The sequence below is a fragment of the Muscardinus avellanarius genome, assembly GCF_963383645.1.
Source record: "Muscardinus avellanarius genome assembly, chromosome: X".
Classification (NCBI taxonomy): Eukaryota; Metazoa; Chordata; class Mammalia; order Rodentia; family Gliridae; genus Muscardinus; species Muscardinus avellanarius.
Window position 1 is genome coordinate 114,252,748 of NC_137792.1, and position 24,448 is coordinate 114,277,195.

Here is a 24,448-nt window from a genome sequence, read left to right on the forward strand (position 1 = left end):
GAAGTTAGCACATAGTTAGAACTCATTAAAGACATACTGTCATTTAAAGATAGAACTTTGAGCTGGGCATGGAGGTACACACCTCTAATCCCTTTACTTAGGTGGCTGAAACAGGAGGATCACAGATATGGGGCCAGCTTCAGTAACTTAGTGAGGATCTGTTGGTTTTTTTTTTTTTTTTTTTAAAGGGGCTGGAAATCGGAGGTAGAATATCCCTTGTTTCAATCCTCAGTACCAAATCAAACCAAACATAATTTCCAATCTCAAGGAATTAATAATTCCACCAGGATCACTCCACTTTGGAAGAAAGTGCTAAGCTTTATGGAAAAATTGAGAAAAGAATTAATAATTATTAATAATTATTAAGCAGTATGGCTGTGTGTAAGACACAAAGAACAAATTTATGTTGAGTTTCCAGGCAACTGAAAGAGTTTTGTTCTGTGTTTATATGGAGTGAATGGGGCAGTGAGTGGGATTAGATCACAGCCAAAGCTGAGATGTAGGAATAAATAAGCAACAAGGTTTTTTTGAGATGTGAAATAGAATTTAACTCAAGTCAAAATTTGTCCTAATTTTCACAGAGCTGAAAATCTGTGTAGTAAATATGGCTCAGTATTGTGAAATAACACAACTCTACTTAAACATCTACTGTGGCATCTCACAGTCCATTTTTGTTTTTTTGTGGGTTTGGGGATGGAACCCAGTGGCATTTGACCTCCAAGCTACATCTCCTGCTCTATTTTTTTATTCTTTATTTTGAAACAGGGGCTCACTATGTTGCAAAGGGCCTCACTAAGTAGCTGAGGCTGACTGTGAACTGCCATCCTCCTGTCTCAGCCTCCCAAATGCTGGGATTACAAGCATGCGCCACCACGTCCGGCTCACTATTTATTTTTAAAGGAAAACTTTAACATAGGCCATTTCATTTGAATTTCACGAATGTGCTAAAAGAATGGCAAGGCAAGTATCATTGGCAAGGAAGCATCATTCCTATTTTACAAATGAGGAAGCTGAGGAGTAGCGGTTTCATCACTTGTTTAAAGATGCATAGCTAGAGCCGGAGGTCCCAGCCTTCGGGAGGCTGAGACCAGAGTATTGTGGTTCGCAGACAGCCTCAGCTACTTACTGAGGCCCTCTGCAACTCAGTGAGACCCTGTTTCAAAATAAAGAATAAAAAGTAGGGCGGGGGTGTAGCTCGGAGGTAGAATGCGCCTGGGTTCCATCCCCAGTACTTCAATAAATAAATAAATAAATAAAATTAAATTAATGATACACAGCTAGTAAGTAATGAGGACCAGGTTAGCATCCAGGTCACCCAGATTCCAGTAGAATGCTAACACAAAATGCTGCTTGCCAAATAGCATTAGACTTAGTAAATGAGAAATGAGCACTGGTTTTTATGACAAATATTATGTTTGATGTTTACCTCAAGTAAGGGAAGACAGTGTAGTGTCAAAATATAGATATTTTCAAGTCCTATGTGTTAAACAAAAATCAGTGGGTACCAGTTATTGTGATGCTTTAGAGACTCTCTCTCTCTTCTCTTCTCTTCTCTTCTCTTTTTCTTTTTGTGGAACTGAAGATTGAACCAGGGGTGGTCTATTTCTGAGCTACACCCTTATATATATATATATTTTTATTTTTATTTTGGAGCAGGGTGTTGCTAAGTTAGAGCACACTAGCCTTGAAACTACAATGCTCCTGTCTCAGCCTCCCAAGGACTGGGATTGCAGGTGTGTCTTTTTGTTTTGTGATTTTTTTCGAGGGACTGCGCTGCTAGAAAGGAGATAGAAATAATACACACAGGGTGGATCCAGATAGAGCTTCTTTCATACTTTTCCTTTTTTAACTATTATCATTTATTTCTTCTGAGGTAATGTGCCTTTTGGAACATGAAGCTGAGGAACATACTACAGTTCAACAAAAGTCTGCCCGTGAATATTATATTTTAGCTATAACCAAGTTTTCATTGTTTTAAGCTTCTGCTGTAATATAAAAAACACTGTCAAATATCTTTTATATTTCTGTTAACATGCCAATAAAAAGCAAAAATATGGAACAATAAAGCTTATAATAACTTTCATACATAAATGCATTTCATAGAGCAACATTTTTACATATAGCTATATACATACACATACATATATGCAATTCTTAAAAGAATTCATAACATGGACATCCAGAATTCTCTTCAGAGATTCTTTGTAATGAATTTGATCCCAGTAACAAGCACTTAGAAAAGAAGGCCCCTTCTCCTTTTCTTTAGATGAATTTTTAGTTACTTACATATAGGAGTTCCAGTTGTCTGGATTTTTTTCCCATGGGGCTGTTACTGAGGTTTGAACCCAGGAGCATTTTACCTCCAAGTTACACTCCTGCCATTTTTATTTATTTTCTTTTTAAATTTTGAAATGGTGTCTCACTAAGTCACTGAGGACCCTGCTAAGTTGTTGAGGGGGCCTCAAGCCTGTGATTCTCCTGTCTCAGCCTCCTGAGGACTGGGATTACAGGTGTGCACCACTGTGCCCGACATTGTCTGGTTTCTTAAGGAAAGGATTATGTGTCACGTAGAGGAAGAAATTCTTACAGTAACCTAAAATGAGCAACAAAAACAACAGTATTTTTTTGGAAGCCCAAGGCAGGAACATTGGAAACACACTGATAGTACATTGTGTGATGCCTTTAGGGACATTTAGATGAATACTCATCTGTTCTAGCACTTGTACATTCTATTCCAGAAGAAATGGATCTATTTTGCCTCCCTAGTGAGTACTACAAAGAAAGAGGATGACAGTATATTTTATGTAGCTCCTGGGTCATCTCCAGTTCTCATCTGATGGCATGCACGCAAAGAAATATGTTAGGATGATTGAAAACTATTTGGCAATTTTATATCTTAAAGGTCTAGCCCTTATCCTTTGTAAATATTTAATTTGAGAAGGAAAATCTTGATCTCAGACCTGTGGTTTACAATGTGAAATCACAAATATTTTCCACTTTCTGGTGACTGGTCAAACAATCATTTATAATTCAGCTCATAGCTATGGATTGAAATTTTATCATTTAAATATCTAGTAATGGAATGCAGAAATTAAAAAGACTTATAGGTACACATAAGTATTTGTAAATTGTTAGTGGAAACTATTTTTTATTGTAAATGTAGAGGATATATGTTTGGGAACCTTTTCATTGGTCTCTACTGGAGATGGGTTTAAACTATTCTTTACATATTTCTTCTCCTTTTTCTGGCAAGGAGGCCTTCTTCTTGGGTACGTAAGTCATGCTGGACAAAGAATGCTTTCTAAATGTGGACAGCCTTCTCCTAAAGTTCCCTCCTGAAAAGAAATATAGGAGAGGGTCAAAACAACAATTCGACGCAGCCAGAGACAAGGTTATGACCACTGACTTCTGCATTCTGAGGACAGAGTCACAGGGTTTCGTTTCATTGTGTAAAAAATGAAGGTGGATGGTGCGTTGAATATGATATGGCATGAAGCTGATTAAAAAGGCAGCTGTCACGACTATTATCATTCCGATGGCCTTTTTACGACTTGACAGATTTTTCTTCATTGAATTTTTTAGTAAGGTCAGAATGATCATTGTGTAGCAGACAATTATAATAACAAAAGGGATGATGAAGCCAATGAATAGTGATACATAGTGTAAGACCAGAACATGATTTTTAGCTTGATTGTCCTGAGGAGGCTCAAAGCACTTGGTGTTGTTTTTCTCATCTTTGTAAGGTTTAGCCATTAAAAATGGAGAACTGGTCAAAATCACAAAAATCCAAATGCTAACACACACAAACCTGGCTTTCTTCTGTGTCACCAAATTAATGTTTTGGACTGGGAAAACAATGGCAATGCATCGGAAAAAGCTCATGGCTGTCATAAAGAAGATGCTACAGTAGAGGTTGACATACAGGGCATAGGTGCTGAGGCGGCACAAAAAGTCACCAAAGAGCCAAATGCCTTTGTGAACATAATAGACCACACGAAGAGGCAATGTGCACACACACAGTAAATCCGCCACAGCTAAGTTGATCATATAGACTTGGAAGGCCGACTTCTCATGATACGTTTTTATGAGGACATACAGCACAAAGCTATTGCCAAAGAAACCCACGACGGAGATCATAGAGTACAAGGTGGAATACACTTGATTGCGAAAGTCATCGATAGTGTCGTGGCACGTGTTATTACTGGCAGAAGATATTGTCAGATTTCCGGTTCCATCCATGTTTCTTTGGGAATGTCTGCCTGGTTCCTATAATGAAGTAATAGAAAAAAATTGTCAAAAATCATTTTTTTTTCATACTAGGGGTTGATCCCAGGGGCATTCTACTTCCAAGCTTCACACCCAGCATTTTTCTTTTTTTTGGTGGTACTGGGGATGGAACACTTCTGCCTCTGGGCTACACTCCCAGACCTATTTTTTTATATTTTTATTTGGAAACAGAGTCTCTTAAGCCAGCGAGGCTGGCTTCGAACCTGTGCGATCCTCCTGTCTCCGCCTCCCAAGCACGGGGATTACAAGTGTGCGCCACCACGTCCGGCACGCCCAGCAATTTTTGATTTTTGATTTTGAAACAAAGTCTTTGCTTGGTTGTGTAGGCTGGCTTAGAACCTGCAATCTTCCTGCCTCAGTCTCCCAACTACTGAGATTACAAGTATGTGCTACTGAATCCAGCTAAAATGTGCCATTTTTTATGATAGGAAATGTTAATGTTTTATTTCATAGTGTTGCAATGTATGCTTTTCTTTTTGTGTGCACCATACTGGGGGTAGAACCCTGGGGCGTTCTACCTCTGAGCTATACTCCCAGCTCTATTTTATTTTTATAATTGGAAACGAGGTCTTGCTAAGTTGCTGAGAGCCTCATTCAGTAGCTGAGGCTAGTGGTAAACATGCGATCCTCCTATTTCAGCCTCTCAAGCACTGGGATTACAAGTGTGAGGCACCATGCCCAGGCTATTTTCACTTTTTGTTCATGTCAGGAACCAAGAAAGGGTTGTGAGGCACCGAGGAGAGATTCGGTTTGTAGCCTGTCCCCAGGAGAAGGAATAAAGTCCTACAGACACCAAGAAAACTTTTAAAATCCCCTTTCCCATCCATGTTGGCTTGATGGGTTTCCTCCTATCCTTGAAGACCTGGGTAAAGTATCTCTTCCATATTTCATCATACTACTCTAGTACCACCTCATATATTTTCCTTTTAAATGAAGTTATAACATGTTTTAATTAGAGAAAAACTTTAAAGATAACATTTTTACATATGCAAATATGGCTCTATCTATCTATTGATTGCAAGAGCTTTGGATTTTGTTAAAGAATACATTTGGGATAAAAATACGTGGTTCCTTTAAGAAGAGGGCTTTCCTAGGTGTCATGCACTGTATGTAGGTGCATGACATAAACTAATTTGTTATTATTGAAACAAACTCTTATTGATATGTAGACCAATATAATTATATAAAAAGGAAGGAGTGCATAGCTTTGGAGATTTGATGATTCTATGACAAAATACAATTTGGAATCACTTTGAAGTTCCCATTAGCTTCAACCATGACTAATTGCTACACCATATGGTATCTCCATCCAGAGATATGAGAGCATGACCACAGTCTTTCTGAGGACTTTGATATTTGGAGTAAATACAAAGAACAGTGACCATCTAGATGATAAGTGCAATATAGTTTTTGGTGATTGAGTCATAGTGCCCACAGTGGGCATGCAGGTGACATAAGAACTAAAGAAGGAAACATAAAAATAGGGAGCAATTAGAACATGAAATTATCCATAAAATGTCCTAAGTTCCAAGAAAAGGAATTTAAATTCAGTGTTTATTTTTTATTTTATTATTATATTTTGGTGGTACTAGGGGTGAAACCCAGGGGTTTTCCTATCTATGGGTTATACTCCCAGACCTATTTTGTATTTTATTTGGAAACAGGGTGTCACTAAGTTGCTGAGAGCCTCACTAAGTAGCTGAGGCTGGCTTCAAACCCGTGCGATCCTCCTGTCTCAGCCTCCCAAGCGCTGGGATTACAAGTGTGGGCCACCACACCCAGCTCAAGTTAAGTGTTTAAAAGCCCTATGTACACTAGGTGTGGCGACACACACCTGTAATCCCAGTACTTTGGAGGCTGAGACAGGAAGATCACAGTTTTGAGGCTAGCCAGCCTCTGCAACTTTGAAACTCTGTTTCAAAATTTAAAAAATGAGCCAGGCATGGTGGCACACGCTTGTAATCCCAGTGCTTGGGAGGCAGCCACAGGAGGATCTCGCAGGTTTGAAGTCAGCCTCGCTGGCTTAAAAGACCCTATTTTCAAATAAAAATATAAAATAGGTGTGGGAGTGTAGCCGGGAGTTAGAAGGGTTCCATCCCCAGTACCACCAAAAATAAATAAACAAATAAATAAATAAATAAATAAATAAATAAATGACAGAGCTGGGAGTATAGTTTGGAAGTAGAATGCCCCTGGGTTTATTCCCCAATACCACACACACACACACACACACACACACACACACACACACACAACCAAATAAAACCTATGTCTGGTAAATAAAGCATGTGAAAGTGACTCTTGATTGAGATTCTTAACCCAGGACATAGTTGATTTTATTTAGAATCACAGCACAGCATGGATGGAGAAAACTTGAGACCAATTGATTATTTTAATAATGAGAAAAGATTCCAAAGAGGCAGAATGCATTGAAAAAATCTGTGTTCTAATTTAAGACTCTGAGAGGAAAGATGTAGTGTAACTAGTGGGAACATACTCGGTAGACGAAGGAGTTATTATCGCTAGTTATCTTTTTCCTCCTCCTAGAATTGAAGTCAAAGTCTTAATGGTTAGCAGTGTACACTCATTTCTCTTGTAGCAAGAGAAATGTTTGGTGTAGCCAAGTTCCTCGGAGTAGTTAGCAAGCTCTGATCAGAAAGAGTTAGGGGAGAAGATAACATAGACGTAGCCATTTCTTTGCGTTATGACAGATTCTCCTCTTTTGTTTTTTATGGGAATGGGAAAAACTCATTAACATATAATATGTCAGATAATCTTTTAAAATTTAAGTTTTATTGATGTATGTATCATAGTCATACATCTTTTTTTAGTCTTATTTATTTATTTATTTTTTACTTTTTTGCAGTACTGGGGATAGAACCCGGGAATATTCTACCTCTGAGCTACACCCCCAGTCCTATTTTTTTGGTCTTTTTAATTATATATATATATATATATATATATATATATATATATATATATATATATATATTTGTTTTTGGTCGTACTGGGGGTGGACCCAAAGGTTTTCTCCTCCGGGCTATACTCCCAGACCCATTTATATTTTATTTTGGAAACAGGGTCTCACTAAGTTGCTGAGAGCCTCTCTAAGTACCTGAGGTTGGCTTCGAACCCGTGCGATCCTCCTGTCTCAGCCTCCCAAGCGCGGGGATTACAAGCGTGCGCCACCACACCCGGCTTGGTCTTTTTTATTTTTTGAAGCAGGGTCTCACTGAGTTGCAGAGGGCCTCACTAAGTATCTGAGGCTGTCCACAAACCGTGATCCTCCGGTCTCCACCTGTCAAATGCTGGGATTACAAGGGTGCATCACCACGCCTGGTGTAGTCATATATCTCAATGGAGTACAAGATGTTAGAGGCATAACACAACTCTTGTTCCCTGGTAAGAGAGGGATTTGGTTTTTTAGTTCAGTTTTTTTTTTTATTGCATTGGGAGTTAAATCCAGTGCTGAGCTATACTCCCAGACCTTTGTATGTTTGTTTTGAAATAGGATCTCTCTAGATTGCCAAGAGTCTCAGTTCTTGAGGCTGCCTTTGAATCTGCAATACTCCTGTCTCAGACTCCCAAGTACTGGGACTACAGGCATTGTCACTGCACTGGGATTGAAAAGGGGTTGATGTTTTGAAAGCAGGGAAGACTGCTTGAGTATACAATAACTGCCAGCAATGGATGCAACTTCTCCACACCAGGGATATAGAAATGGCCGTGTTAGTGGTTGCAAAGTAGAATTTCTCTTCCCAGGTTTAATACTATTACATTTGCTGTTGAAGATATCTCATTCCTAGTTGTTCTATTTTCCCCTTTCATTAAAAAATGTCACCATTAGTTTGCTGTGATTGCCCATGCCTGAAATCTCTGTGACTCTGGATGCTGAGGTAAGTGGATTGCAGCTTTCAGGGCAGCCTTGGCAACTTAGCAAGAACCTGTTTCAAAAGAAAAAAACAAAACAAAAAAGAGCTGGGCGTGTAGTTCAGTGTTATAGCACTTCTGGGTTCAATCTCCACAAATGATGTCATTTCTTGTCACCAAGAAATATTGGTATAAGATCAAAAAAAATTAAGGAATAATTTTGAGGCCCTAGAGAAAAAAATGAGACTATCATTTCCAATTTCTATTATTTCTCAGTTTGCTTTTCAGTTACCTATCTCTTTCAGCATTGGCTTGTGGAACTTAGGTGCGTTTGTGGATGGAAGGGAAACTTCTCAAAATTAGTCTTTTTATAGACACTTTTATGGGTACATTGTAATTATACGTCATAGTGAGGTTCAAATTGATACAAACATAATGCCTACAGTGCTTGATGTTTCCGTCAGGATTCAGTCTTTCAAAATTAATCCTTTGTTAAGTGATTTTTAAAAACCCAGCAGTAACAAAAAGTAAAACATCGGATGCTCTCCCTAATATGCGGAAGCTAGTGAGAAAATGGATCATAGGAGGAACTCTAGACAAAGAAGGAGATACTACAGATGAGCAAATAAAGTGATCCAAATAAGGAGGATGGGAGGGGAAAGAGGGGAAACTCCTCAGGTACATGACATACATTCACAAACATCAATCACTAAGCCGAACATGAGGAAGAGGGAGGGGGAGGGAATGGGGTGGGGATTGGGGAAGGGCTAAATGAGTGATGTGTGTATGTGTGCCTCCACCATCTTGTACCCCATTAAGATGGATGACTACAATGCACCAATAAAAAATGAATAAATAAACCGGCAGTATTATCCTGCGAGGCACTAGATGGTGCTGTTGAGATTTTTGGTATAGCCTTTTCCCTCTTAGTTTTCCTGAGTATAATGGACAAATCAAAATAAAATATACTTGATATATATGCACAATGTGATGTATAAGATGATGATCCGATATAGTATACACTGTGAAATGATTACCACCAAGTTAATTAACACATCCATCTCTCACATAGTCACCATTTTGTGTGTATGTGATGAGAATCCTTAAGATCTACTCTCAGCAAATTTTAAGTATATAGTAGTCTTAGTAACTATACTCAATGCTTTGAACCCCCAGAATGTATTTCTTTTATAACTAAATTTCGTACCCCTTGATAAACATCTCTGAAGCGCCTGGAAACTACCCTTCTATCTTCTGCTATAGCCTTTGAAAGAGCCACAGTTGAAAGGTATTAGATCTATCTTGCTACAAGGTATTTCTAGAATAATCTCCCATACATTGTAACCTCCAATGATGTCATGTCCTTCCTTTAAAACCTTTAATGCTAGTTACCCTGATTTGATCAGTACATGCAATATATATATATATATATATATATATATATATATATATATATATGTTGAAATATCACATTGGACCCCATTATAACACTATATATTAATAAAAAAAGTCAGTGATTCCCAAGTTCCTTCAGAATAAAATCAAGAATTCTCAGCCTGATATTTAAGGCATCTTACATTGGGCTGCTATTTACCTTTCTCAGTTTCTCTCATATCTCTTGTTTGCAAACCCTATGACCATTTTACATATGTCACAAGTTTTCCTACCTGTGTGTGTGCGTGTGTGTGCGTGTGTGTGTGTGTGTGTGTGTGTGTGTGTGCGTGTGTTACTGAGAATTGAACCCAAGGGTAATCTATCTCTGAGTTATACCCCAGCCCCTTTTACTTTTTTTATTTTGAAACAGTGTCTTGCTATGTTGCTGAGAATCTAGCTAAGTTGTTGCGGCTGATTTCAATTTCTGATCCTCCTGTCTAAGACTCCAAGTATTGGGAATACAGGTATGTGGCACCATGTTCAGCTCTATTTGCCTGTCTTTACGTGGTATTTTTTTCTACCTGAAATGACCTTTCTTCCATCTATGCTCATGCAAAAACTGCCCATCAGTCAGCTCAAATTATACCTTCTGGACTATCCATCCCCTTCACCTACATCCGAAGTAATTTCTATCCTTGTTAAACATCTAGAGAACTTTAAATCTAACTTGCACATCAATGATTTGTGTAAATGTGTAATTTCCCTCCTAGACTGTCAGGTTGGTAAATAAGGTTGCATCTCATACAGGGACTAACACATATGTATCTTGTCCGTAAGTGTTCAGTCTATATGAATAATAAAATGTTTACTATTTGAATGTTATTTATCATTTGAAACAATTTAGAATTATCTTTTCATTCCAATGGGATTTAAAACCTATCCAACCTCAGAGCCTAAGGTTGCTGTATAAGTAAAGTTGGTTCTTGAAGTATTGAGGAACATATCAAAGTCAACCACTAAGCCGAACATGAGAATGAGGGAGGGGGAGGGAATGGAGTGGGAATTGGGGGAGAGATAAATGAGTGATGTGTGTATGTATGTCTCTACCATCTTGTACCCCATTAAGATGGATAACTACAATGCACCAATTAAAATTTTTAAAAAAGTTAACTGTAAGGGTTAAATATACCAATATCATAGACAAAGATGAATTATTTGTTCATTTGTTATACCTTACAAATAAATTTTAATTTCTCAGTTAAATGAAAGATGCCCAATAAAACTGATAAATCACAATAAAATACACAAAATAATGGATGATTTGGAGTTCCAGTAATAAACTCTCCCACCCTTATAGATCAAAATAAGCTTTCCTACACATTCTGGTACTTAGGTTTCATTGTTTATTCATAAATAAGTCAATTCAATGATTTATATTAGGCCATAAAAAAGACTATAAAACTTTCATAGAGTGAATCTTAGAAGGTAGAACTCATTTAGTGTAAGCCAATCATTCTACAGATGATGGCATCACTTGTTTTAAACAAAATGAATTCATTTTTATTTGCTTTACTGTGGTCCCCTAATGATGTGACCCCACTAAGTGGACACAGAGAGATCCTTTGGAAACCTAAGCTATATGAGAACCCATTCAAGTCTTGAAACAGCTTGTATTTGGGGAGGGGAGTCGAGGGTGAGGAGTGATAGCTCAGAAGTATGGAGAGGTTACAATACAGTGTAAGAGCCATCTTAGCCTCAAACAAGTGTTATTAATTGATTAATGAAAGAAAACAATAAATGGAATTTATTTATTTTAGTACAAACTATTTTAGTATATTTTTGATGATAATTGAGAGTCTTAAAAAATAATTTGCATTTAGAAAATGGAGCTATACCTCTTTTGGGCACTGCAGTGTCCGTTGCAAATATTCCTTCTTATGGTGGGGATGCTTCTTAACATGTAAGGTTGGAGGATGCTGAAGCTGAAATCAGAAGATTGAAAAGGAAGTTAAAGATCTTAGAAGTGGTCCAGAAGGGTCATGGGAACTTAGCAGCCTTAGGTACAGATTCTGTGTGTGTGATGGGACATCAAAGCCTCACTGACAGATTTAGGGCTGGTCATTGGACTCTGTGAGTCTTTTCTCCTCCCTCCATTCATTTTTATATTCCCAGTGGGGGAACTTGGAATACAGACCATGAGTGGTCACAGATGTTTGCCGCTATGAGTAGACAGTTTTTGTATCTAAAGTTGAAAATATTCTACAATATTCCTCTTTATGGAACCATGGTATTTGCCCTATCATTATAAAGATCAAAGGGGAAAATAATTTGTAAATTACTATCCAAGAATCTAGTCTGCTAGTAGTAGGAGTTAGAACACTATTAATCTTCCTGGGATGGCTTAGGAACAATTTTCCTTGAAGAAGGAATAGCTTAAAGTACATTGGGCTCTTCTTTCTATAAATTCGTAGCAGAGCTAGGTGAGGTGGTGAAACTCTGCAATCTCAGTATTTAGGGGGCTGAGACAGGAGGATTGCAGGTTCAGGTCAGCTTCAGCAATTTAGTCAGACCCTCAGCAACTTAGTGAGGCCCTGTTTCAAAATAAAAAATAAATAAAATAGGGTTGGGTTATAGCTCAGAGGTAGAATTCCCCGGGTTCAATCCCCAGTACAAACAAAATTCATAATAGAATTTATTATTTTATCACTAATTTGGCATGTATATGTTTAGAGGTCAACTGTTATGCAAAATAGTATAGTTAACATTTTGGGTGCTGGGGATTAAACCCAGGGCCTCATGCATGTTAGGCAGGTGCTCTACTACTGAGCTACAGTAGTAGCCTTTTTGTTTAATACAGCAAATTTTCTTAGGAACTACCATATTGTTTTGCACGAGGGCTGCACCATTTTATATTACTATCAGCAATGCACGAGAGTTCCAGTTTCTCCATGTAGCAAATACTTGTTGTTGATTTATTCCTTTATTTATTTACCCTTATGATTGGGAAGTGATATCATGTTAAGGTTGTTTTGGTTTCCATTTCCCCACTGACAAGTGATGGTACACATCTTTGTTATGGTTTGGGCTCAGGATGTTTCCCAGGTCCCATGTGATTGACAAGGCAGCCATATTGGAGGCAAGACTTGGTTGCTGGGAGAGGGTTTCTAGGGGACAGGCCAGGACAGTATTTCCTGGGCTGGCATTAGCAGCCCTTTTTAAATTTTATTGTGAGATAAGGTCTTGATAAGTTGCCCGGGTTCACCTCAAACTTGTGATCCTCCTGCCTCAGCTTCCTGAATGGCTGGAATTACAGGCACAGGCCTTGGACCCTCCCTGTAGTTAACTTTTGATGAGCATATGTCACTTCTCTTCAATTAATTCTGACAATGTAATGTATAACAAATCTCCCAGAAATGAGCAGAAAAGGGATTTTTTTGAAGGAGCAGTAGCAAACCCAATGGTTTTCTTCTAAATATTGTTCTAAAAGCTGGTCTATGACAATGTTATTTCTATCTTCAAGGTTTCTTGCAGAGACTGACCACTTGTCCTTTATATATGGTCCCAGTGACAAGTCAAACACCTTCCTTCAGTTTATTATTAGCTAGTAGAAACAGGCTGGAATTTGCCAAAGGAAGCCAATCAAGAAAAAAGAAAAAAACTCAAAAGGAAAATAAAGACAATGCAAATACACAAAACCCCATCTGCTTTTAAAAGCAGATGCCTGAGCCGCGAGGTATCATACTGCACTTTGAATTCACCTTGTACTCGATCATGTTTACTTGTGCAGTGCTACATCATATTGGGGTATAAAGTGTAAGAAAAATACACGCACACGACTCTTGTTGCCCTCCCCACCACGCCCCCCAACCCTGCCCCACAGGTCTTTGAGATTGGAATTGGCAATTTTGTATACATTCATAGTATTATTATTATATTTTTGGTGGTACTGGGGTTCCTGGAAACCCTTCTACCTCTGGGCTACACTCCCAGACTATTTATTTATTTATTTATTTATTTATTTATTTATTTATTTTGGTGGTACTGGGGATGGAACCCAGGGGCTTTCTACCTCCCGGCTATACTCCTGGACCTTTTTTATACTTTATTTGGAAACAGGGTCTCACTAAGTTGCTGAGAGCCTCACTAAGTAGCTGAGGCTGGCTTCGAACCCGCGTGATCCTCCTGTCTCAGCTTCCCAAGCGTGGGGATTACAAGTGTGCGCCACCACGCCCGGCTCCAGACCTATTTTTAAAAAATATTTTAATTTGGAAACAGGGTCTCCGAAGCCAGTGAGCCTGGCTATGGACCTGTGCGATCCTCCTGTCTCCCCCTCCCAAGCGCGGGGATTACAAGCGTGTGCCACCACGCCCGGCTTCATAGTATTATTTCTATCCTTGCACTCTTTATGACTTCATTCTTCTTTCTCTTCCTTAATTCCCCTCAGCCATTCCTCTGGAGTCTCAGTTCATAGATCTGATGGAATTTTACTCAGTCATGAAAAAGAAAAAAGTCACACCATATTATATTAAGCTGACTGGGTCTAGCCAGTTCCAAAGAACAAGTAGATGTATGTTCTCTCTTATAGGTGGAAGCTAGAGTGATATTCAGAAATAAGGGCAACATCAATCGTTTTCAAACCCTTTTCTAATATCTTCTCACTCTTTAATTTGTCTGCCCTTCTTCAGAAAAGGAGTTGATAAGGTAACCTACTATGGTCTGAGTAGAATGTGGGCTGCGAGTGGAGAATTACTCAAGATTCAGCTTTTCTATTTTGTTAGGCAGTAACCTTTTTGAAAGTTTGATTAGCTTTCTTCAAGTCTTTATATATTAATGAAGATATGATGGTGGCATTTTCAATGTATAAAGACCCTTTCTGACTTTAAAATTATATGATTCCACTCATCTAATCAGTAAAGAATATTATCTTTACCTCTGTTATACTGTGTGTGTATGTATGTGTGTGTATGTATGTATGTATGTATGTGTGTGTGCACGCATGTATGCACTACTGAGGATTGAACCCAGGGGCAATCAACCTCTGAGCCACACCCCTTCAGAACTATCTTAATTTTTATTTCAAAACAAGGTCTCACTAAGTTGCGGAGGGCCTCACTAAGTTGCTGGGGCTGGCCTCAAATCTGAGATCGTCCTGTCTCAGTCTCCCAAGTACTGGGATTTCAGATACACACCACCATGCCCAGCTGTGGGCTGTACCACCCCAGTATGATATTCTGGAACAAAATATAGATACATAAAAGAATGAAAATTTGTCACTGTATCTTTCTGTTTATTCACTGATAGAAGGTAAATTTCCAGGGGTGGGGTTGTTGAATATATATATATATATATATATATATATATATATATATATATATTTATATTTTTTCCTGAAAAGGGAGAAGTAAGACAAATAAAATTGAAAACTTCTCATTTAGATGAGCTTATATTTCTCCCGAATGTGGAGGAAGAAAGAGGTTTATACATTTCTGACATCCACTGATAAGAAGTGTAATATAAGCAGTTGAATGTGCTAACTACCTATACATTTTCATGGTGGTGGTTGCACAATTGCAATTTAGCACAGCCCTGACACGCACAAGTGAGTCCATGCACACTCTATGTCTGGACAATAGAGTGGTATTTGTTCAAGTTTGGGTTCTGAGGGGTCATCTCTGGTTGCTTTGGGGATTCTCAGCTTGGTACCTAGGAGGCACTCAATGCTCCTTGCCCTTCTCTCCTTTTCATTTTCCTTGAGAATCCTTATCTCTGATAAGAGCTTCTGCCAATATTGGACTCTACCTTTCATATCTGGGTGCTTAGGTGGTTAAGGGTGAGGCGAGAAAGCAAAAATATGGCTATGTGATTTTGATTTCAATTATTTAATTTAGGAGTTACTCAGATAATTTATTTGGTTCATGTTAGCTCTAGCTCAGTTCCTGTCAAATAAATATTTGAGAAACCCCTGTTTTTTGGTGGGGGAGGTGGTGGGGATTGAACTCAGGAGTGTTCTGAGATCTACACCCCCAGTCCTATTTTTTATTCTTTATTTTGAAACAGGTTTCACTGAGTTGCAAAGGGCCTCACTAATATTAGCTGAGGCTGTCAGAGAAACACAATCCTCTTATCTCAGCCTCACAAATGCTTGGATTAAAAGCACACACGGCACCATGCTGGGCTTTTTATTTATTCTTATAAGAAGAGGATATTCTCTTGCTCTTCATCAATCCCTCTCCTCTATTGAACTGTAATATGATTAAACCGTAGTGAACCAGGTAAATAAGAGAATTCAGAGACAGGAGAAGGATATAAAGTCTCAGCCCATTCTTTCTATCTAACCCCATTATGGGTGCAATAGAATTACGTATGAAGAAGAAGCAACTATATATTATTGTGGTAACTGTGGTCTGAGTAGGACGGTGATCCACAAGCGTCACAAGTGCTCCTCAGGCAGGTGTCTTCTACTAGATGGAATGGTGATAGTGCCTCTTTTGTGTGTAGTCAAGCGAAAAGCCATACTTGACCTCCACAATCCGATTTCATATTTCTCTCCTTTGAGAACTGCAGTATTTTGTTGTCTGTATCTTTCTTGATGGTTTACATTTATTGCTTGGCCATAGTCATCTCTGTGGTCACTCAATCAAAACTTTCCCATTTTCCCAACCCCAGTCCCACTAAAACAAAAGGACCACCAGCAAGTCTTATTCTTTTTGCACATCCTGCTGTAAGAGTATTGTACCTTTTAAATATTGGTTGATTTGAGTCACTCCTTTTCTATATCATTTACTTGATGACATCAAAACTAGAGGGGATTCTTGCATGAAGACAGATAACGGGCATGGTGAAAATTTTGTAGAACCGATAGGCAGAAGACAAGGATCGTATCTCAGTCTCTGGTGGATGACTAATTGAGTGATCTCGGGCAAATCACTCCTTTGTGGTCTCTTCGCTTATGTGCAATACAATGAGGTTAGATAATATGATCTGTAAATTCTCTTTATCATTCAGTGAATCTATAAAGATCACGGTATTTTTTTCTCGAGAGAAAGTAGGATAAGTCATCTATAGCTTCAATAAAGAGGGGCATGAATATTAAACTGTCTGTGAGGTTCACTTAGGACTACTAGTTGTTCTCTGAGCTTTGCTCAGATAAACATGTGAGGGAGAGCCTCACTCACTGTCTTTGAGTGGATCAGCTGTGCTCAGCGTACAGTCTTGACTAGCCCTCTAAAGATAGCACAAGAGCACTGGATTTGATGATGGTTTGTTTCCAAAGTAAGTGCTGTTTTTTAGGATTTAAAGTTGCTCCGTTTGCTGGAGCTCACAGGTCTTTCTGCCCAGCCTTACCCCTTTTACAAGTTATGACATAGAGTACCATTCTTCAGGTTGTCTAAGAGTGAAATTCCTGAAGCTATCTTTTTTTCTTCTTTTTGCAGTATATGGATGGAACCCAGGGGCATTCTACCTCCAAACTACACCCTCAGCCATGTTTTTATTCTTTATTTTGATACAGGATCTCACTAAATTGCAGAGGTACTCACTAAGTAGCTGAGGCTGGCCTCAAACCTGTGATCCTCCTGTCTCATCCTCCCAAATACTGGGATTACAAGCGTGCACGACCACATCTGGCCCATTCTGAAACTCTGTTAGTTCGTTTTTATCATCTCTTGCATTAGGTGTTGGGTTAGTTAGTTTTTTTTTTTCTGCTGTAACCAAAATACATGACAAGAACAACTTAGAGGGGAAAGATTTAGTTTGGCTCATGGTCTTTGAGGTTCAGTCCATCCTGCTTAATCATATGGTTTCAGGATTCTAGGACCAATAATCTGCCTATCCAGGTCTTAGTGGATGCCTGAAATGTACTCTGCAGAGTTTCAAACAGGCTTTGATTTATGGGAAAGTATATATCTTCCTTAATGTGGATGATTTTAGTTCTTGGATCATTTGTTTGTTTCTAGTGCTGGTCATAGAACTCAGGGGCATTCTACCTCCAAGCTACGCTCCCAGCCCTTTTGATTTTTTGTTTTGAAACAGGGTCTAAGTTGCTGAGACAGGGGCTCCCAAGTACTGAGATTACAGGCATGTGACACCATACCATGCCTGGCATCTTGGGCCTTTAGTAACCTAAAAAAATGATGTGTCTTTTTCTCCTAAGTAAAAAGGTTTGCTATTTGTTTTACTTTAGCAGAATACAGTAATGTAAAGTCCCCAAATTTATTTTAAGATAGCTGTTCTTCTTTGCGTATCTTTGGAAAATTCTTCCAGTCTTGTGGGAACCAAAATTCACAATTAAGGTCATCTGCAGAGATAATTTTAGCATTCAAATGCCTAAAAGCAAAAAAAAAAAAGTTTGCTCTCTCTCCCTACTGATGAAAGTTTCCCTGACATCTCCCCTACTTAAGCTGTTATGCCCTGTCAGGCATATTTACCTACCTCCCAATATATTACTTAAAATCAAACAAAAATGCTTATTTTTAGATTAGATAAATAACATCAAAAGAAAGGTTTATTTGTTGAAAAAATGATCCTAGAATTTACTCATCTTGCTTAATTGAAACTTTATGCTTGTTGATATTAGCTCCTCATCCCTCAACTTCTAGTCCCTAGCAAGTATATTTTTGATTCTATAACTTTGACTATTTTAGATTCTTCAAGTAAGTTTGACAATGAAGTATTTGTCCTTCTGTGATTGGCTTATTTTTCTTCGCGTAATATTTTCAGTATTTACCCATGCTGTTGCATATTTTGAAATTCTCTTCCTTTAAAAAGCAAAGTGTATTCCTTCCATTTTATGCATATAACACCTTTTACTGACATTCATATCTCAGTGGGCATTTAGGATTTTTATTTTGTTCCATATCATATCTTATTTATAACAAGTTCACTGTTTTATAAATGAAAGACATTATTTTAGTTATACCAAATCACTCCATCAAGAAAGGAGAAAGATAGCTTAATTTTTTACTGAATCAAAAGCAACATGGATAGCGTAGAAAAACACAAGAGTGTTTCAGCCAGGATGTGCCTGAGTTTGAATCATAGACCAATACATGGGGGGTCTCAATTGCAAAGGGCCTCACTAAGTAGCTAAGGCTGGAGGTGAACCTCCCAACCTCCTGTCTTGTACTTTCCAAAGTACTGCGATTACAGTCATGCACCACCACACCTGGCTCCTGAGCTAAAGGCTTTATGACTATGACACCAGCTACAGAAAGCATTCAAGGAAAGACTACACACAGCAGAAATTAAAAATAAGTTGAAAGCCCAAGAAGGGATTCATCTCATTAGAAGAGTAAGTAAAAGAGAACTAAAACCAAATTAAACAGCAGATATAAATCAAAATGGCAGGCAATAACAAACACTACTCTCTAATAACACTGACTACAAATGGTCTCAACTTACAATTAAGAGACATAAAATGGGAAAACTAATTAAAAAACAAGATCTAGCAAGGCATGGTGGCTCACACGTATAATTCCAGTACTTGGGAGGCTGAGACTGGAGAGTCACAGGTTCACGGCCAGCCTTAGCAACTTAGTGAGAGCCTGTTTTGACATAAAATAAATTAAAAAATTAAGACTGGGGTTGTATTCTCTAGGTAGAATGTCCTTTAGTTCAATTCCCAGTACCAAAAACAAAACAACAACAAAAATATCTATATGTTGCTTACAAGAAATCATATAGTCAAAGACATCCACAGGCTAAAAGTAAAGTGATGGGAAAATATTCCATGCAAATGAAGACTATAAGCCAGCAGCAGTAACTATACTTATATCTGACTTAAAAGACTTCAGGCCAACATTACTTTGAAATGACAAAGAGGGTCACATCATACTGGTAAAGGGAACAAACCAACAAGAAATTATAATGAACGCTGGGCGTGGTGGCACACGCTTGTAATCCCCGCGCTTGGGAGGCGGAGACAGGAGGATCGCGCAGGTTCGAAGCCAGCCGCGCTGGCTTAAGAGACCCTGTTTCCAAATAAAAATATAAAATAGGTCTGGGAGTGTAGCCCGGAGGTAGAAGGGTTCCGTTTCCAGTACCACCAACAGAGAAAAAAAGTTATAATGATAAAAATACTTATGCCCCAAATGTCTGTGCACATACTTATATATAAAAAACACTACTCAACAGTAAGAACCAGGTATCTCCTAATACAATAATACTGGGAGATTTCAACCCTTCTCCTTCACCAGTAGTAAGTTCATCCAGACAAAAAAGTCAGTAAAGACACTTTAGACCTAAAAATTACTATAAATTAGCTGGACCTAACAGACATATGTAGACTAGTTCATACAACAATAGCCAAATTTACTCTCTTCTCAGCTATTTATTCTACCTTCTCTAAAATATATGACAATTTAGGCCAGAAAGCTTATTTCCAACAAAGAAAATCCAAGGATGGGATGGATTTCCAGCTGGATTATATCAGAACTTTATAGAACTAATGTCAGTACTCCTCATATTATTTCAAGAAACAAAAAGGGGGGTAGATTCATTACAATTTATCCAGTGAAGCCATTATCACTTTGATACCCAAATCAGTTAAGAATACATAAAAGAAAAAAACCTTACATACCAATATACCTAATGCACTTAAATACAGATATCCTTAGTAAAATATTACCAATTCATTCTGAAACACAAAAAGATTGTACATAATGATCAGGTTGGTTTCATTCTGGGGGGGGGCAAGAATGGGTCAACATATACAAATCCATAAGCTCAGATAAATAGAAGACAAAATTATATCATCATCTCAGTAGATGCCAAAAATTTTGGATGATATTCAGCTCCTATTCATGTCATTTTTATACGGATCATATTGAAAATGGTAAATTGTTTTTCTTTTGAAGCAGAGTCTCACTGGATGGCTGAGAGCCTCGCTAAGTTACTGGGGCTGACCTCAAAACCTGCGATCCTTCTATCTCAGCCTTCCAAGTAATAGGATTTCAGGCATGCTCCACCATGCCTGGCCCTGAATGGTCTTTAGAATAAGAAATGGCCTCACAAATAGTCATGTATTAGGGTCCAGGTGTTCAGGATTTTATGAAGATTTGAGACTAGACATGACTACAAAGTGAGTCATATGAAAACGGATGAAAGCTAGGTTCCCACAGAACTGTAAAGTGAACCAAGTCACTGAACAAGGAGATGGGTGTCAGGACACTGCAAATAATCCCCAAGCGGAGCTACTTACTAGAGGGAAGTGACCAGATGCGGCTACCACAGTCTCTGCTTGGAATTGGGTGACTTAGCTCTTTAGAGCGTTAGAGCTGGGAGAGAAGTTAGAGAACATGTAATCCAAGCCCACTCCCTTCCTGACCCAGAAAGATGCAGTGATTGATGAAAGCAGCACACCAAATCAGTGGCAGGGCCGGGACACCTGCCTCGCAGTGCAGTGCTATTTTCACTATACCACATGGTTAGGTTTCAGATTCCATAAAGCCTCTCACTAAACACGGAAACCTAAGACAAGTTCATCTGCTGGTGCAAACCATGGCAGTGGTGCAGAGGACTGCAGAAATGCAGGAATCTTTTGTTTTTCTCTCTTTTGTGGTTATAATGCTGGAGTACTGCTTATAGAATATTCAAACCAGCAACTTTCTTTGTACTTTTCATGTTTCTCTTTAGTTTAATATGTCCTTATCCCTTAAACTGAATCCTCCTCCTCCTCCTCCTCCTCCTCCTCCTCCTCCTCCTCCTCCTCCTCCTCCTCCTCCTTCTGCTTGTTCTGGGGATTGGACCCAGGGGCATTCTACCTCCAAGCTACACCCCAGCCCTATTTTTTATTTCGAAACAAGCTCTCGCTAATTGCAGAGGGCCTCACTAACTAGCAGAGGTGGGCTGTGAACCGCGATCCTCCTGTCTCAGCCTCCCAAGTACTAGGTTTTCAAGTGTGTGCCATCATGCCAGGCTTTGAATTACTCTTCTTAAAGCACAGTTCTAATCCTATCAGCTCCCTATTAAAAGTCTCCAGTGACCTGTAATTTAAGCACAAAGAACTGTTAAAGACAATACCATTCCATCCTAGCCTTCTACAGACACAGAGAGTAGAAATAGTAAATAGTGTATGCATGTTAGCAAAGGCTTCCTATACAGAGAGGAGGGAATGGGGTGGGGATTGGGTAAGGGCTAATTGGGTGATGTGTGCATGCATGTCTCCACCATCTTTTATCCCATTAAGATGTATGACTACAGTGCACCAATAAAAAATAAAAATAAAAATAAAGAAGAGGCTTCCTATAAAAGAGAAGTGGGGGCAGAAGGAGGGGAGCATTCTAGCAGAGGTGAGGGGTAGAACGGTCAAGGAGTGGATGTGTGCAATAGTATGGCATATTTAAGGAACATTTAAAAGTTTGATATGGTTGAAACATAAGATGATGGGTGTGTGTGTGTGTGTGTGTGTGCGTGTTTGCATTTGTGTGTGTTGCTTGATTGGACTATGAGATTTAAAAGTGACAAATTAGGTAGAAAGAAATGAAGAAACCAGGTCATAAAAGATCTTATACAGCATTTTACAGAATTTGAATTCATCCTCTAGAGAATGCAGAACTACTAGAGGATGTAGAAAAGAATACTGACGTGTAAGAAAAAAAGGAACTGTGGCTGCAAAAATAGAGGTCACTCACTCCTGCGAAACTTCATTTTTCTTTTGGTGCTGGTGATTGAACCCCAGCTACATACTCCCAGTCCTCTTTATTTTGAAACCTGGTTTTGCCAAGTTGCTAAGAGTCTCCCTAAGTTGCTAAGGCTGACCTTGAACCTGTGACCCTCCTGTCTCAGCCATACAAGCCTGTACTGGGATTACAGGCTTGTGGCACAGTGCTTGATTTAAATTATAGATTTTTAAAAGACAAAGACCAAACTGGGAACAGTGGCACATGCCTGTAATCCCAGTAATTGGGTGAGACAGGAAGATCATAGAGTTGAGGCTGGCCTACACAATTGAGAGAGAGACCTTGTTTCTAAACAAAAACTAAAAAGGGCTGGGTGAGTAGCTCCCAGGTAGAATGCCTCTGGGATCAATCCTCAGTACCAAGAAGTAAAAATTAAAAAAAAAATTAAAGAAATAAAAGAGAGGCAAAGAAAGCAGGGTGTGGTCTGTAATCCCAGTACTTGGGAGGTTGAAGCAGGGGGATCACAGGCTCAAGGCCAGCCTCAGTAATTTAGTGAGGCTCTCTGCAATTTCGTGAGATTCTGTCTTAAAACCAAAAATAAAATGGGACTGGGGACGTGGTTCAGAGGTAGAATAATCCTGGGTTCAATCCCCAGTACCACAAAAAAAAAGAGAGAGCAAAAGATCAGATTAGATTTAATTAATATCTGTAATTTCTACAGAGCCTAACAAGGAGCACTTTTATATTAGTGCCCAATTCATGTTTTGAATAATAATAATTCACCTAAAATTGCCTTCTTGTATCCTATTAGATCTAGAGCTCAGTTATTATATTACTTCCTTATTTTCTTTTGGTGTAACTCTTGAAAAAGTAACAGGAATTTTTTCCCAGACATTCTACCTAACCAAAAAACAAAAAGCAAAAAGCAAAAACAACAACAAAAAAAACCCAATTCTTTTGAGTGCTAAATTTAAGCTGTTTATTCCTCATGCCATTAAAGTTAGCATAAGACCACAGCTGAATTAAGATTTGTTTTGGCTAGGTGTGGTGGCGCACGCTTGTAATCCCCAAGCTTGGGAGGCTGAGACAGGAGGATCACACAGGTTCAAAGCCAGCCTCAGCTACTGAGTGAGGCTCTCAGCAACTTAGTGAGACCTTGTTTCAAAATATAGTATAAAAGAGGTATGGGAGTATAGCCTGGAGGTAAAAAAAAAAGCCCCTGGGTTCCACCCCCAGTACCACACACAGAAAAAAAGGATTTGTTCTGGATCTGTTGCAAATGAGGCCACTTAATTTCAACTAGATTGCAAGTTCTTTGAAAGCAGTGTTATATCTTCACATATTCATCTTCAACTCTTTTACTTCCCATTGTACTTCTCCATTTTCTGTCTACTAGCATGGTTAACATAGTACTTTGCATACACAATAGGAACACAATGTGTGGTTCTTGAGATTCTATGTTATTACTTTCAAAGAAAATGATATTTCACTGGGTATGGTAGCCCATGCTTGTAATCCTAGTACTTGGGAGACTGAGAAAGCAGAATCACAGGCTCAAGACCAGCCTCAGCAACTTAGCGAGACCCTGTTTCAAAATAAAAGAAGTAAAAAATAGGGCTGAATCTATACGTCAGAGGTAGAATGAACGGAGGTTCTCAGTAAAGCCAGGGAGGAAGGGTAGGGGAGGAGGAAGACTGAGGTTCATTAATGGAAATGCTTCCATCGACCATGTGTATACATGTGAATATATCAATGTAAATCTGGGTACTTAATATTGGAAGAGAGGGAAATGGGGAGGTGAGGGAGGCACCAAGTACTGTGTGCATATAAGTCACTATCAACATGATTTATTTATTTTTTGCGGGTCTGGGGATGGAACCCAGGGGCATTCTACCTCGAGTTATACCCCCAGCCCTATTTTTAATTCTTTATTTTGAAACAGGGTCTCACTAAGTAGCTGAGGCTGTCCATGAACCGCGATTCTCCTGTCTCAGCCTCCCAAATGCTGGGATTAAAGCTTCGGCTACCACACCTGGCTTCATTACTTACATTATGATGTGGGACTATACTGCTCCAATAAAAGCATAAAAAAGAATGCCTCGAGGTTCAATCTCAAGTACCACACACAAACTAAAGAAGAACTTGATATTGTTGATCTAGGTCAGTTGAATGTGCCCTTTGTTATTCTCAGAAGAGGTGGTAGTTTATGCCAGAAGGGATCTTTGAGGTCCTGTCTCAATGGACTTTTACATGTGAAAAGTCTGAATCCTAGTGAGAGAGAGAGCTGGGACTGCTGTATA

The 24,448-nt window shown here is 38.8% G+C and overlaps 1 protein-coding gene across 1 annotated transcript; it reads right to left on the bottom strand.

The window, feature by feature from the left end:
* Positions 1–3,216: 3,216 nt before the first annotated feature.
* Positions 3,217–4,261, bottom strand: CYSLTR1 (cysteinyl leukotriene receptor 1; the record flags this gene model as incomplete). Its single annotated transcript, XM_080719643.1, has 1 exon — positions 3,217–4,261. Exon 1 carries the CDS (start codon positions 4,237–4,239, stop codon positions 3,217–3,219), a length of 1,023 nt encoding a protein of 340 aa, XP_080575769.1. The 5' UTR covers positions 4,240–4,261.
* Between the last annotated feature and the right edge of the window lie 20,187 nt (positions 4,262–24,448).